At 35.4% G+C, this 17,500-nt stretch overlaps 1 protein-coding gene across 1 annotated transcript in view; it reads left to right on the top strand.

The window, feature by feature from the left end:
- Positions 1-17,500, top strand: part of LOC137649542 (microtubule-associated protein futsch-like) — a 133,376-nt gene that overhangs the window by 4,925 nt on the left and 110,951 nt on the right. The window contains exon 2 of the mRNA XM_068382529.1: positions 9,042-13,493. Coding sequence (XP_068238630.1) covers positions 9,398-13,493 — 4,096 coding nt within the window. The 5' untranslated portion in view covers positions 9,042-9,397. The remainder of the gene's footprint in view (positions 1-9,041; positions 13,494-17,500) is intronic.

Here is a 17,500-nt window from a genome sequence, read left to right as displayed (position 1 = left end):
TGTCAAATGAATCCATGGTACCAAGTAAGTTAAAGAGACATCTCACTTCTAAACATTCATCTCTGCAGGATAAAGATCTTGTATATTTTCAAAGGCTTTTAGATCAGCAATCGAAGCAGCGCAATGTATTTGAGAAAACAATGACCGCATCAGAAAGGGCTCAGCTTGCTTCAATTGAAGTCGCAGAAATAATAGCATTAAAATCTAAATCTCACACACTTGCTGAGTCAGTTATACTGCCCGCTTGCAAAAAGATTGTTAAATCCATGTTTGGTGAGAAAGCTGAAAAAGAAATTAGCAAAATCCCCTTATCAAATGATACAATACACAGAAGAATTTAAGATTTATCTGAAAATATTGAAAAAAAGGTTCAGAAAAAACTTCAGGATTCTACTTTTGCATCAACTGTTGATGAGTCCACGGATATAAGCAACACTAGTCACTTGCTTGCATTTGTACGTTTTATTGATGGCAGTAAAATAATCAATCAGTTTTTGTGTTGCAAAGGACATCAACTAATACTAGAGGTCAAGATATTTTTGATGTGATAACTGACTACCATAGAGAAATGAATTTAACATGGAAATCTTGCTTAGGCATTTGCACTGATGGAGCCCCATGTATGACAGGCTGTATTAAAGGATTTGTATCTCTTGCAGAAAAAGAAAACCCAGATCTTATTCGTAATCATTGCTTTTTACACAGAGAAGTTCTTATTTCAAAAATATCACAAGAAGATTTAAAAAACTGGTGTTACACCAGCTAGTTGAAATAGTAAATTATATTAAAAGTAGGCCTTTGAAGTCAAGATTATTTGAACAACTATGCAAAGGAATGGACTCCCAGCATGTTAGATTACTAATGCATACCGAAGTTCGATGGCTATCGAAAGGTAAAGTATTAACTCGTGTTCATGAATTACACAAGGAATTAATCGTATTTTTCGACCAAGAAAAGCAGGGAAAATTCTGTGAGCATCTTCGTTGTGAACTGTGGATGTCTAAACTGGAATACCTAACAGAAATATTCAGTCAATTAAACAACACAAACAGTAGCATGCAAGGGAGAAATGAAAATATTCTGACCTCAACAGATAAGTTAGTTGCTCTAAAAAAGAAAATTATTATTTGGAAAAATAGAGCAAGCTCAGGTAATTTTGATATGTTTCCTTCAATGCGTACCACTTGCATTAAAGAAATGATCCCTATTGTTGTTTCTCATCTGACAGTGCTTGATGAAAACATCGACCACTATTTTCCATCACTGAGCACAGAGAAGTATGATTGGATTCGAAATCCTTTCATGAATATTCCCTCTAATATTGGATTACAGTTGTGTGAAGAAGAAGAACTGGCCACCATTTCTAGTGACAGAGATCTAAAAATAAAACATTCTACTGTACCTATTGACTCATTTTGGATATCTGTTCAAGAGGAATATCCCACATTATCTAAAAAAGCTTTATCACTTTTGTTGCAATTTTCTACATCTTATTTATGTGAACTTGGCTTCTCAACCCTAAATAACATCAAAACTAAGAAGCGAGAGAGACTACGCTCAACTGAAGAAGAAATGAGGGTCTGCTTATCACACATTCGACCAAATATTGAGGAAGTCGCCAAAAAACACCAGGCACAAGTTTCACACTAATCATCTTCACAATTTACTCTAAGAAAAACACTGAAATAAAGTAAGTTCATATTCAAAAGTGTTTTATTTCTTAAGTCTGTAGTTCCATCTCATATTTACAAGTATATATTCTCTTAATTTTTTCTCTTAAATTTTCCAAGTGTGCCGTGATATTATTATAAGATCCTAAGTGTGCCATTGGTAAAAAAAGGTTGAGAAACACTGCCCTAGAGATAGGGTATTGCTTTAGAGAGAGGGTATTGCCCTAGAGATAGGACAAAAGACAGTGCAATGCCCTAGAGATAGGACAATGCCATAAAGATATAACAGTGTCCTAGATACAGGGCAATGCCCTAGAGATAGGGTATTACCCTAAAGAGAGGACTATGCCCTAGAGGTAGGACAATGCCCTGAATATATAACAGTGTCCTAGATACAGGGCAATGCCCTAGAGACAGGGCAATGCCTTAGAGATAGGACAATGTCCTAGATACAGGGCAATGCCCTAGAGATAGGACATTGCCCGAGAGACAGTGCAATGCCCTAGAGAAAGGACAATGCCCTAGAGATATGGTAATGCCCTAGAGATATGGCAATGTCCTAGAAAGAGGACTATGCCCTAGAGACAGGAAAATCCCCTAGTGACAGGACAATGCCCTAGGTACAGGACAAAGCCCTAGAGACAATACAATGCCCTAGATACAGGGCAGTGCCCTAAAGATATAACAATGTCCTAGATACAGGACAATGCCCTAAGGACAGGACAATGCCCTAGAGCCAGGACAATGCCCCAGAGACAGGCCAATATCCTAGAGATAAAAATGTGCTAGAGACAGAGCAGTATCTTAGAGACAGGACAATGCCCTAGATATAGGACAATGCCCTAGAGACAGAACAGTGCTTTAGATACAGGACAATGCCCTAGAGACAGGAAAATGCCCCAGACATAGGGCAATTCCCTAAGTATAGGATAATTCCCCAGATACAGGACAATGTCCTAGAGATAGGACAATTCCCTAGAGATAGGGCAATACCCTACAGACTTGACTATATATACATCAGCACCCAAGCCCCCTCTCCACCCAAGCTAGAACCAGGGAGAATCAGGCAAATGGCAGCTTATGACTCAACAGTTAGACATATAGTCTCCCCCAAACCCCACTCTACCCACATCCTTAGCTCACAAGGATGGTGAGGTTGCAGATAAGACTAGAGTCTATTGACCTTAAGCAGGTCTCGAACTCCATTCTAACAGATTGTCAAATAGGAAACCTTCCAGTTGGAAGTGAAAGAAAGGTGTTAGGAATATGTAATTATTTATTTTGTATAAAAGTTGGATATTTAAGTCAAGTTACTTTTCCATTCGCTGGAATTGTGAAGAATTATTTAATTGAATTTTTATTATTATCATTATTACCTCCGCCAACGAAGTTGGAAGGTTATGTTTTACCCGCTGCTTGTGTTTGTTTGTGAACGGCTTCATGACCACAATTTTAATCGTAGATTAATGAAACTTGCAGGGATTAACTGATATATAAAAAGCTTGAAATTATTAAATTCTGGAAGGTCAAGGTCAAAGGTCAAGGTCATGGTTAAGCAAAATGTTCAATTCACGTAATTAGCCATAAGTTTGGACATCGTTGTCACAGAGACTTCAAACTTAGTTCATATTTGAGTGTATGAAAATCCACGCCATTTGATACATATTAAGGTCGAAGATCAAGGTCGAGTCTGAGGTCAAGGTCAAGCAAAAGGTCATATTCTGGTCATCAACCATACATCCACAATTTTAACCGTAAAGTAATGAAACTTGCAGGAATTTTAAACTGTTATGTAAAGAGCTGTAAATTATTAAATTTTGGAAGGTCAAAGGTCAAGGTCCCTAGTGAGCAAAACGTCCATAATCAGTTCAAAAGGTTGAGAAATAATCTACCCTGGCGGAGGTCTGCGCTCTACTGAGTGCCCCTCTAGTTGTTGTTGTTGTTAATATTTTATTGTTGTTTTTGTATTAGATTGATAGAAAGTTTTAATTAAAGCAAGAAACTAAAAAACTTGTTATTAATGTTGATGTTGAATGAATTAAGATTTGATTAAATTATGCAAAAGGGGTTAATTGGCTATAAAGCAAAATTTCCAATTATGGAGAAGGTTACTACTCTCTCTCTCTGTCTCTCACTCTCTCTCTCTCTCTCTCTCTCTCTCTCTCTCTCTCTCTCATTTTTATTTCCTTATCGGTTAAATTCAGTGAATTTTGATCTTGAATTTGTGGCTCATTCCTGCTTATATACAATCTCTCTCTCTCTCTCTCTCTCTCTCTCTCTCTCTCTCTCTCTCTCTCCTTTTTATTGTTTAGAACTGCTTGAGGAACCAGTCTCTTCGAGTGGCAAAAAATTACCATTAAACTCGTTCAATCATCTCAACTTTCTCATTTTTATTTTATTTTATTTTTTTTTTTTTTTGTTAAGGTTCTAGTTATTTTCGATACTCAAACAAATTCACTGGTCTATTGTTTGTTTGTTGCTTTTGTTCATGAGATTTTTTTCTAAACTTTTGTTTTTCATTTGTTTTTGTCTTTATTTTATTGGTTTGTTAAACTTTCCATTTATACTATTTTTTTTTTAATTTTTCATAATATTTATTTGTTTAGTTGTTTATTTTCATATGTGTTTTTCTCAAAATCAGTTGATCAATAATAATTTTGACAGCTTTTTGCATATATGTATATATATATATATATATATGCATGTGTGTTTGGGGTGTGTGTGGCAGAGTTATACATATATGTATATATATATATATATATATATATAATAAATCTTTTCTTAAGACTGATGGGCACATTTATCAGTAACATGTATAAACTAGTATGGGGATACACGTGTACTTTGTTTACGTGTGACATACACAGTAATATCTCTCTCTCTCTCTCTCTCTCTCTCTCTCTCTCTCTCTCATAATCACTATTATCTCTCATACAATGTAATTTGCCTTATCACTAAAGTTCTCTCTCTCTCTCTCTCTCTCTCTCTCTCAGAAAAGAAATATTGTCACCACCACTTAAGACGAAAATCGATCGCTAATTACACGCTCCATTTAAAAAGTCCCGTTTTCTACACTTTGGAGAAAAACCCCTTTTTTTTAGGACAAACTATTCTATTTATCTTTTATCCCTAACCGTAAGGTGCAACAGCCAAAGCTTCAAGAAAAACACATCCCATAAAGTGTATTTCCACTACCTCATGATCACCTGTTGCCTTCGTGAACGGGATATGATCACCTCGCTAAAAAAGCTGTGTTGGCAAGTGTCATTTGCTGGCAAATTTGGGTAAATTGTTCCATTTTTCGCCTTTGCCAAATTGGGAGATTTTGCGAGGGGGATAGATTCACTCCTGTCGTTTATTTGTTTCTTTCTGACTAACCTAACACAAAAACTACTGTATCGATTTCGACCAAATTTGGTACTCTTGTTAGGTATGACCCAAGTATGAATCTGTAACATTTTGGGTAATGTACATCTAAGTACAAGTACGTAGTAGTACATTGAACATAATGGCAATGTTAAGTAAATGATAAATATTTTGTTAGTTTATATTTTCTTCGTGAATAATATTACTCAAAAACTACCGAACCAATTTCAACCAAATTTGGTGGACATATGGGATATGAGCCAAGGACAAATCCATTAGATTTAGAAGAAAATACATTGAAGTATAAGTACACAGTGGAGTTAAGAGCAAAGCAGGATTGCTTGGTGTGGCGAGGGTATGCTCTCTACTGAGTGCCCCCTCTAGTTTCCTTATATATTATTCTCAAGCAAAACCCTAACATTTGGGTTCTCAAGGGTACCAGAAGATTTGGGTTCTCAAGCATTACCCGAGCATTTGGGTTCTCAAAGGCTCACGAATATTCGGGTTCTCAAAGGTTCCCGAATATTTGGGTTCTCAAGGGTTCTCGAACATTTGGGTTCTCAAGCATTATCCGAGCATTTGGGTTCTCAAGGGTTCTCGAACATTTGGGGTTCTCAAAGGTTCCCGAACATTTGGGTTCTCAAGGATACCCGAACATTTGGGTTCTCAAAAGTTCCCGAGCATTTGAGTTCTCAAAGTTTCCCAGCCATTTGGGTTCTCAAGCATTACCCGAGCATTTGGGTTCTCAAAGGTTCCCGAACATTTGGGTTCTCAAAGGTTCCCCGAACATTTGGGCTCTCTAGCGTACCCGAACGTCTAGGTTTTCTAGCAGTACCTGAACATCCGAGTTCTGGAGCGGTACCGAACATCTGGGTTCTCTAGCGGTATCCGAATATCCGGGTTCTCAAGCGGTACCCGAATATCCAGGTTCCCAAACGGTACCTGAATATCTAGGTTCACAAACGGTACCTAAATATCCGGGTTCTCAAACTCTACCCAAATATCCAGGTTCCCAAACGGTACCTAAATATCCGGGTTCTCAAACGGTACCGAATTTCCAGCTTTCAAACAACCACATCCACTTAACAGATTACAAAGCCGAAAATGAAATATCATTTCAACCCCAAAAAAGGAAAATATCTCGAAAAGGAAAACTTAAAAATAAAAAAATAAATAGAAAATGTGTCCAATTTGATCCCACAAGTGTCTGGTTCCATTAGGCCAATTCTCTGCCTTGCCTGCGTCTTAACCTCTGTGACCTGCGGGCGAGAAGGGCTTTCCGGGTGGGGAGTCAGCCAGCCCCCTGAGGCGGGGGGGGGGGGAGTCAGCCAGCCCCTGGGGCGGGGGGGGGGGGAGTCAGCCAGCCCCTGGTGCCGGCATATTGGCGCCGGAGCCAAGATTTTCAACCTTTCCTTAATAATTCGTGTTTTCTTTTTTTTCTTTTTGGTGTCTCAGTTGTGGAGGTTCTGGATGAGAGATATTGCTGTGTGTGGTGAGGTGTGGTGATTATATTAGAGGTAGAATTCTTATTTCTCTCTCTCTCTCTCTCTCTCTCTCTCTCTCACACACACACACACACACACACACACACAGGCGCTCAAACTTATGCAACGAGAACCTAGAGAGAGAGAGAGAAGACAAGTGTCCTCTCTCTCTCTCTCTCTCTCTCTCTCTCTCTCACTTATGCAACGAAAATCTAGAGTAACTGTCCTTCCTCTCTCTCTCTCTCTCTCTCTCTCTTTCTCTCTCTCTCTCAGCGAAAATCTAGAGTAACTTCTCTCTCTCTCTCTCTCTCTCTCTCTCTCTTAGAAGCGCTCACACTTATGCAACGAAAATCTATAGCTAATGGTCCTCTCTCTCTCTCTCTCTCTCTCTCTCTCTCAACGAAAATCTAGAGTAACTCCTCTCTCTCTCTCTCTCTCTCTCTCTCTCGGCACAGGCGCTCACTCTTATGCAACGAAAATCTAGAGCTAATGGTCCTCTCTCTCTCTCTCTCTCTCTCTCTCTCTCACATAGGCGCTCACACTTATGCAACGAAAATCTAGAGCTATTGGTCCTCTCTCTCTCTCTCTCTCTCTCTCTCTCTCCCCCTTCATCCGACATTGAGGCGCTTTTCTTCGAAAGCACATCACAAGAGAGACTTCATATACTTTCGTTCATTTCTATTGCATTTAACGATCATTGCAGACGCTCATTGACTCTTGCAATATTTAGGCAATGCAACAAAAGATAGAGAAATAAAATCGAAGAAATATAGGCCTTTTTTAGTTCGGTTAAAATAAAAGAGGCCTTTGGCCCTACGCCAAGTTGCATAAGGAAATATTTGAATCTGGGAGAAAAAGGGTTTATGTATATTACGAAAGAGCCCTTATATATGTATATATATATGAATATATATATATATATATATATATATATAAACTTGCAACTCCGTTCAATTAACCGTTTGTGCATTACGTATTAGATTTTTCATAATCAAACCATTGTTTTCTAGTCCTGGGTAGTGCCATAGCCTCTGTACTATGGTCTTCCACTGTCTTGGATTAGAGTTCTCTTGCTTGAGGGTACACTCGGGCACATTATTCTATCTTATATATCTTCCTCTTGTTTTGTTAAAGTTTTTATAGTTTATACAGGAAATATTTATTTTAATGCTGTTACTGTTCTTAAAATATTTTCCTTTTCTTTTTTGTCCTTTCCTCGCTGGGCTATTTTCCCCTATTGGAGCCCCTGGGTTTATAGCATCCTGCTATCCCAACTAGGGGTAGTAGCCTAGGAATTAATATATATATATATATATATATATATTATATACGTGTATGTATATATATATATATATTGTGATGTAACGTTCAACCCACGCTCTTTAAAGCAAGGATCAATCGATCCTTCTACTTGATAAGCTACCCTCGTATCAACCAGATCATGTAACTGACCACAATTTGTGATTCCTTTCAATGTACTGAACTAGATAATACCATTAACTGTTCGTTTTCACCTCGAGTTCGTGAATAGGAGTCATTTTAGCATCTCCACGTGTTGGAATAGCCTAGAATTGGCGGTAAAATCACTGATGTAGATAAGTACTTATTTCTAGTCATGGAGAGAAAAACGCTTTTTGAAATATAAAAACATAACTATTTATTATTGTGGGAACTAATCAAGGTTTTCTCAATGTTACTAATTAACAACAAAAAATTATGTATGGAATTTAAATCTGGGCTCAGTTGGTAGAGTCCTCGCAGGCATGGGTTCGGCTGAATAGGAAGGGGTTCGAATCTCTGCCCGGCCAGAAGCTATTACCATAAATGAATTTCAGTTGATATATATTCCCAAGATATAATTCGGTATTAAATGCCATTGTGGTTGATTTTTACATATATATATATATATATATGTATGTATGTATGTATGTATTTATATATATATATATATATATATAGTATCTTTTTTGTGCATGTGAGCATCACATGTTTCTGTAATTTTTATGCATATATAAATATATATATATATATATATATATGTATAGATGTGCGTGTAGTCTGTGACACCATGTATATATTGATTATTTTGATTACAGCATTTAATCATATTACTTATATATATCTACAATCTTATGACAAGGTATAATTTTTAGTATAAGTATGATAAAGATTATCATTACGCTAATACTATTACAATCTCAATAGCCCCCATTGCATGAAACCATCTCTTAGGAATTTAGGAAAATATTAACAATAATGAGTACCTTGGTTGCGTAATCCTGGAGACCATAATATCTCCCTCGGTAAGTAAGTTTTAGCATTACATGGTATGTCTAGTAGGTCTCACTGTGCATTCACTGAGCACTTTAGCACATGCTAATGAGGCACCTATCAGAAGCCTGCACGTTCTTCTGTTTTCTCTGATTGCATTTATACTAATATATATAGGGGTATAGCTGCATGCCTTGCCATTCTGACTAACCTCCATGTGTGTTGCTTCTTGTCTCTTACATGCTACCAGAGGAGACAGGACTCGGATCTATAGAAAAGATAGATGACAAAGAAAAGGAGCTGATTGCAGGGGAAAAGGGTAAATCTGCACAGCCTGTAAGTGTTAGTCCAGCGGTGGAAAAAGCTGTTGATAAAAGCATCGGAAAGGAAAGCATTGAAGAGGCGAAGAAGGAGGAAGAAGCGAAAGAAAGCATCGAAGATGCAAAGAAGGATGCGAAAGTAAATGAAAGCATCGAAGAGGTAAAGAAGGATGTGAAAGTAAATGAAAAAGACAGTGTGAATAACAACGCTGCTTCCATAAAGCCAGAGGAAGTGGAGGAGGTGGGAAAGAAGAAAGAATTGCCCGAAAAGTCATCGATAGAAGCGATGGAGAAAGACAAGGCAGGGAAGGATGCGGAGCAAAGGGGATCTAGCGAGGCTCCGAAAGGTAAAGAAAACGAGGAACCTTCCGAAGAAACTAAGGGGCCTCCTAAAGAGAATGCTGAGAAGGTACCAGAAAAGAATGAAAAGGAAAAAGAAGTCAAAGAACCAACAAAAGACAAAGAAAATGTGCCAGAGAAGAAGGATATAAAGAAAGAGGTCATTGAACCTGCAAAAGACAAAGAAAACTCCCCAGAAAAGAAAGCACCAGTTCCTGAAACTGAAAAAGACAAAGGAAATTCACCAGAAAAGAAAGCACCTGTGATTGAACCTGCAAAAGACAAGGAAAAATCACCAGAAAAGAAAGCTCCATTGACTGAACCTTCAAAAGACAAAGAAAACTCCTCAGAAAAGAAAGCACCAGTGACTGAACCTGCAACAGACAAAGGAAAATCACCAGAAAAGAAAGCACCAGTGATTGAACCTGCAAAAGACAAACAAAAATCACCAGAAAAGAAAGCACCAGTGATTGAACCTGCAAAAGACAAAGAAAAATCCCCAGAGAAGAAAGCACCAGTGATTGAACCTGCAAAGGACAAACAAAAATCGCCAGAAAAGAAAGCACCAGTGATTGAACCTACAACAGACAAACAAAAATCACCAGAAAAGAAAGCACCAGTGGCTGAACCTGCAAAAGACAAAGAAAAATCCGTAGAGAAGAAAGCACCAGTTCCTGAACCTGCAAAAGACAAAGAAAAATCACCAGAAAAGAAAGCACCAGTGATTGAACCTGCAAAAGACAAAGAAAAATCCCTAGAGAAGCAAGCACCAGTGATTGAACCTGCAAAAGACAAACAAAAATCACCAGAAAAGAAAGCACCAGTGATTGAACCTGCAAAAGACAAAGAAAAATCACCAGAAAAGAAAGCACCAGTGATTGAACCTGCAAAAGACAAAGAAAAATCACCAGAAAAGAAAGCACCAGTGATTGAACCTGCAAAAGACAAAGAAAAATCACTAGAAAAGAAAGCACCAGTGATTGAACCTGCAAAAGACAAAGAAAAATCACCAGAAAAGAAAGCACCAGTGATTGAACCTGCAAAAGACAAAGAAAAATCCCCTGAGAAAAAAGCACCAGTGATTGAACCTGCAAAAGACAAAGAAAAATCCCCAGAGAAAAAAGCACCAGTGATTGAACCTACAAAAGACAAAGAAAAATCACCAGAAAAGAAAACACCAGTGATTGAACCTGCAAAAGACAAAGAAAAATCACCAGAAAAGAAAGCACCAGTGACTGAACCTGCAAAAGACAAAGAGAAATCCCCAGAGAAGAAAGCACCAGTCATTGAACCTGCAAAAGACAAAGAAAAATCCCCAGAGAAGAAAGCACCAGTCATTGAACCTGCAAAAGACAAGGAAAAATCCCCAGAGAAGAAAGCACCAGTGACTGAACCTGCAAAAGACAAAGGAAAATCCCCAGAAAAGAAAGCACCAGTCATTGAACCTGCAAAAGACAAAGAAAAATCCCCAGAGAAGAAAGCACCGGTCATTGAACCTGCAAAAGACAAAGAAAAATCACCAGAGAAGAAAGCATTAATAACTGAACCTGCAAAAGACAAAGAAAAATCCCCAGAGAAGAAAGCACCAGTGACTGAACCTGTAAAAGACAAAGGAAAGTCACCAGAGAAGAAAGCACTAGTAACTGAACCTGCAAAAGACAAAGAAAAATCCCCAGAGAAGAAAGCGCTAGTGACTGGACCTGCAAAAGACAGAGGAAAATCCCCTGAGAAGAAAAGAGAAGTTACCGTACCAACAAAAGACAAAGGAAAATCACCAGAGAGGAAAAGAGAAGTTACCGTACCAGCAAAAGACAAAGGAAAATCGCCAGAGAGGAAAAAAGATGTCACTGGGACTGCAAAGGACAAAGGAAAATCCCCAGAGAGGAAAATGGAAGTGTCTGGGCTTGCAAAAGACAAAGGAAAATCACCAGAGAGGAAAAAGGAAGTACCTGAACCTGCAAAAGACAAAGGGAAATCACCAGAGAGGAAAAAGGAAGTACCTGAACCTGCAAAAGACAAAAGGAAATCACCAGAGAGGAAAAAGGAAGTACCTGAACCTGCAAAAGACAAAGGGAAATCACCAGAGAGGAAAAAGGAAGTACCTGAACCTGCTAAAGACAAAGGGAAATCACCAGAGAGGAAAAAGGAAGTACCTGAACCTGTAAAAGAGAAAGGAAAATCACCAGAGAGGAAAAAGGATGTCACTGGGTCTCCAAAGGACAAAGGAAAATCCCCAGAGAGGAAAATAGTAGTGACTGGGCTTGCAAAAGACAAAGGAAAATCACCAGAGAGGAAAAGAGAAGTAACTGAACCTGCAAAAGACAAAGGAAAATCACCAGAGAGGAAAAAGGAAGTACCTGAACCTGCAAAAGACAAAGGGAAATCACCAGAAAAGAAAAAAGAAGTCACTGGGCCTGCAAAAGACAAAGGGAAATCACCAGAGAGGAAAAAAGATGTCACTGGACCGCCAAAAGACAAGGGAAAATCACCAGAGAGGAAAAAGGAAGTAACTGAACTTGCAAAAGACAAAGGAAAATCACCAGAGAAGCAAAAACTAGTTACTAACCCTGCAAAGGACAAAGCAAAGTCGCCAGAAAAGAAAAAAGAAGTCATTGAACCTGCCAAAGACAAAAATGTTCCAGAGAAGAAAGGGGAAGGCACTGGGCCTGTAAAAGACAAAGAAAAGGAACCTGAGATGAAGGAAAAAGAAAAAGATGCAGATAAGCCTGTACAAGACAAAGAAAAGCTTCCAGAGACAAAAAAGGTAGTTAGTGACCCTTCCAAAGACAAAGAAAAGGTTCCAGAAACTAAAAAGGCAGCCACTGAACCTTCCAAAGACCAAGTAAAGGCTCCAGAAACTAAAACGGAAGTCACTGAACCTTCCAAAGACCAAGTAAAGGCTCCAGAAACGAAACAGGAAGTCAGTGAACCTGCCAAAGACCAAGTAAAGGCTTCAGAAACTAAAAAGGAAGTAAGTGAACCTGCCAAAGACAAAGAAAAGGTTCCAGAAACTAAAAAGGAAGTCACTGAACCTTCCAAAGACCAAGAAAAGGCTCCAGAAACTAAAAAGGAAGTCACTGAACCTTCCAAAGACCAAGTAAAGGCTCCAAAAACGAAAAATGAAGTCAATGAACCTGCCAAAGATAAAGAAAAGGTTCCAGAGACAAAAATGGTAGTCAATGAACCTTCCAAAAACAAAGAAAAGGTTCCAGAAACTAAAAAAGAAGTAAGTGAACCTGCCAAAGACAAAGAAAATGTTCCACAAACTAAAAAGGAAGTCACTGAACCTTTCAAAGACCAAGTAAAGGCTTCAGAAACGAAAAAGGAAGTCAGTGAACCTGCCAAAGACAAAGAAAATGTTCCAGAAGCTAAAACAAAAGTCAGTGAACCTTCCAAAGACAAAACAAATGTTCCAGAAACTAAAAAGGAAGTCAGTGAACCTTCCAAAGACAAAGAAAAGGTTCCAGAAACTAAAAAGGAAGTCACTGAACCTTCCAAAGACCAAGTAAAGGCTCCAGAAACTAAAAATGAAGTCACTGAACCTTCCAAAGACCAAGTAAAGGCTCCAGAAACTAAAAAGGAAGTTAGTGAACCGGCCAAAGACCAAGTAAAGGATCCAGAAGCTAAAAAGGAAGACAATGAACCTGCCAAAGACCAAGTAAAGGGTCCAGAAACGAAAAAGGAAGTCAGTGAACCTGCCAAAGATAAACCAAAGGTTCCAGAAACTAAAAAGGAAGACAGTGAACCTGCCAAAGACCAGGTAAAAGTTCCAGAAACGAAAAAGAAAGACAATGAACCTGCCAAAGACCAAGTAAAGGTTCCAGAAACTAGAAAGGAAGTCACTGAACCTGCTAAAGACAAAGGAAAGATACAAGAGAGTAACGAGAAGCAAAAAGCGCTTGATTCCTCAAACGACCAAGGAAAAATATCAGATAACAAGGAAAAAGAAGAAATGGAAATAGAAAAGCCCAAAGAAAAAGGTGTCGAAGTTGAGACGGACGTTTCTGAGAATAACAGAAAGAACGTCTTCAAAGACAACGAGAGTAAGCCACGGAGCTGTTCGCAGTACCAAGTAGAGCTAGTTTTTCTAGAGTTATTTATGTTTTAAAATATTAATTTTTGAGTAATGCCTCAGCTACATAAGCCCATACCTCCAGAAGACACCGAGTATCATCATCATATTCAACCATATAACAACATTTTTAAACTGGAAGTGGTCTACTTCAACGCCAATTTTGTCATTTCTCATTACTGAGTTTACCTTCGCCTGATCTGCGCCGACTCCAGTCACACAGTTCGTCTCTCAGAAAGTCATTTTGATTAAGAAGTTCGCTTTTGATGTAAGAGATCCGTCGATCAATAATTTTTTCACCAATTTTTTGGTATTTTTTTCCAGTTTTTGGAGGCTGCGTCGACTCCAGTCACACAGTTCCTCTCTCAGAAAGTCATTTTGATTAAGAAGTTCGCTTTTGATGTAAGAGATCCGTCGATCAATAATTTTTTCACCAATTTTTTGGTATTTTTTTCCAGTTTTTGGAGGAGACCGTTGGAGAAAGATGGAGTTGAATTCATTTATATGTAATGGTTTCACATAAGCACAGATTTTTCTTCACATATGTACTGTTTAAGGAATAGCTTCACATAGGCACAGTTCTTTCTTCACATATGTACTTTTTAAGGAATTACTATAGACTGTCACTATATAGCACTTGTGTATAGGATAACTTTGCTTGCTGATTCGTTGCCTATTTTGCAATTTTTTTTTTCAATTTTTCTTCATTTTGAGATCAATTTTGAAGCGCTAATTTTTGCAAAAAAAAAAAAATGCCTATTTTACATTTTTTTTCAATTTTTCTTCATTTTGATATCAATTTTGAAGCGTTAATTTTTGCAAAAAAAAAAAAAATAGTTATTTTTTTCGTCCTTTTTCAAAAATTATAGATTATGATCAGAGTTCCAAGATGACTTAAACAACACCACAAAATTTCTTCATTTTGATATCATTTTTGAAGCGTTAATTTTTCCAAAAAAAAAAAAAATCGAACTTTTTCCAAAATTATATATTATCATCCGAGTTCCAAGAGGACTTGAACAACACCACAAAATTTCTTCATTTTGATATCAATTTTGAAGCGTTAATTTTTCCAAAAAAAAAAAATCGAACTTTTTCCAAAATTATAGATTATCATCCAAGTTCCAAGAGGACTTAAACAATACAAAATTACTCCATAGACCAATCTAGCTTTATATATACCAGCACAGGCTCTTGCTTCCATTTCCCATCAATCTCCCACTACACAAATTATCATTCCACATTAATGCAAGTCCTTTATAAAGGATACTTTTCCAAAATCAAAATCAGTTCATCCCATTTTCCAATCAAGTAAGTTAATCTTTTATGATTTTTTTGATTTATTGAAACCTTTATAAAAATATTAGAATGTTTTAAAAATGTTTTAGGAAAGTTTAGAAACGTTTTTAAAAAATTCTGAAAAAAGTTTTAAAAACTTTGAAAGTTATTAAAAAGTTTTAGAAACTTTCAAAGTTATTAAAAAGTTTTAAAACGTTTCTAAAATTTTTGTAATGTTTTAATGTATTTTAAAAACATTCTGAAAATGTTTTAAAAAAGTTTAAAAACATTTTTAAAAGATTTAAAACTTTAAAACTTTTTAAAAAGTTTTGAAACTTTTTAAACATGTCTAAAAACGTTCTAAAGACATTTTAAAAAGTTTTTTAAAAACATTTTTAAAAAACGTTTTAAAGACTTTAAAATTTTTGAAAACATTTTAAAAACGTTTTAAAGACATTTTTAAAAATTGTTCAAGATATTTTAAAACGTTTCAAGATCTTTTAAAAACGTTTTAAAAAATTTTCCAAAACCTTTTAAGATCTTTCAAAAACTTTTTTGAAAACATTTTAAAACCTTTTAATAAGATCTTTTAAAAACATTTTAAAACCTTTTAATAAAATCTTTTAAAAACGTTTTGAAAACATTTTAAAAACATTTTTAGATCTTTTAAAAACTTTTTTGAAAACATTTTAAAACCTTTTAATAAGATCTTTTAAAAACGTTTTAAAAACTTTTTTAAAGCATTTTTAAATCCATTCCAAAAACGTTTCTATCCTGCTTACGCCTCTGTTGACTAATTCCCTTTGCACCACCTTAGAGATGCTATTAGATTTTTTAAATAGAATTTTTTACTAATTTTTTAACTCCCAAATCGAACTATTGAATTATCACTCGAAAGTAAAATATTAATATCTATAATATTTAAAATAAAAAAAAATCAATAGATTTTTTAAATAGAATTTTTTACTAATTTTTTAACTCCCAAATCGAACTGTTGAATTATCACTCGAAAGTAAAATATTAATATCTATAATATTTAAAAAAAAAATAATATTTAAAATAAAATAAAAAATCAATAGATTTATAAGTAGAATTTTTTACTAATTTTTTAACTCCCAAATCGAACTATTGAATTATCACTCGAAAGTAAATTAATATATATAATATTCTAAAAACTCAAAATCCCTAGTTTTCATTATTGGTTCTTGATGGTTTTTTTAAATCTCTCGCATGATTTAATTAATTTTGTTTAATTAAATTTATTTATTATCCTTTTTTAAGGTTATTAGATATTTTTTAATTGCCATTAAATTTTTAAAAAATTTTACCATTTAATTAATTACTATTTTTCAGGATATGATTTTAATCTGTCGCATGATTTAATTGATTTCCCTTAATTAAATTTATTTATTTTAATATTTTTACGGTTATGAAACCTTTTTTTAATTGCTATTTAATAAAAATATCTTACTATTTAATTAATTACTTTCCTTCAGGATAAGATTTTAATATGTCGCATGATTTTATTAATTTTCCCTAATTAAATTTATTTCCTTTAATCTTTTATATTTGCAATTAAATAGAAAATGAACTACTTCAAGATAGATTTATTTCCTTTAATTTTTTATTTTTGCAATTAAATAGAAAATTAACTACTTCGAGATAGATTTATTTCCTTTAATTTTTTATATTTGGAATTGAATAGAAAATTAACTACTTTTCTTCAAGATAGGATTTCTATTGTCTGAGATTTTCATGAGAGTCTAATATATATAAATATAAATATATATATATATATATATATATATAAATATATATATATATATATATATATATATATATATATATATATATATATATATTCTATTGTCTGAGATTTTCATGGGAGTCTATTATATATATATATATATATATATATATATATATATATATATATATATATATATATATATATATATCTCCACAATTCAAAGGGTTCTTCATAAGCCATATGTATTAATACATTAAAGTCTGGATTCTCTTAACGACCTCGGGAACAGAGCTCCAGGCGAAATCACTCAAAGACTATAGTATCTGACCGGCAGGGTTTCGAACCCTGGTCCAGGATACTTGTATGAAATTGACCATACCACTCAGCCACGAAAAAAGCTGAATGGTATGGTCTACTGTATGTCATACAAGTATCCTAGACCAGGGTTCGAAACCCGGCCGATCAAATACTATAGTCCTTGAGTGATATCGCCTGGGGAAGGCTGAGTGGTATGGTCAATGTCATACAAGTATCCTGGACCAGGGTTCGAAACCCAGCCAGTCAGATACTATAGTCCTTGAGTGATTTCGCCTGGGGCTCTGATCCCGAGGTCGTTAAGAGAATCCAGACTTTAATGTATTAATATATATGGCTTATTTGATATGTATGTATATATATATATATATATATATATATATATATATATATATATATATATATATATATATATATATACTATATATAATCTTATTCACATATGAATGCTTAGATCCCAGTTAGACTAGTTAGCATATTATTAGACATTATAGCTCCTACTATTTTAGACTAGAAATATATACAAGTGCTTGTATTTACTAACAATATTTTCCTTAGTATATCCATTGGCGCTTGTAATACAGATAAACAATAGATAATACTAACCATCTTGTATGTCTGTCTGTATGTTTATG

The sequence above is a fragment of the Palaemon carinicauda genome, chromosome 11 (assembly GCF_036898095.1).
Source record: "Palaemon carinicauda isolate YSFRI2023 chromosome 11, ASM3689809v2, whole genome shotgun sequence".
NCBI classification, from domain to species: domain Eukaryota; kingdom Metazoa; phylum Arthropoda; class Malacostraca; order Decapoda; family Palaemonidae; genus Palaemon; species Palaemon carinicauda.
The sequence above is the reverse complement of the archived record's forward strand: the minus strand, read 5'-3'. Positions and strand labels throughout refer to the sequence as shown.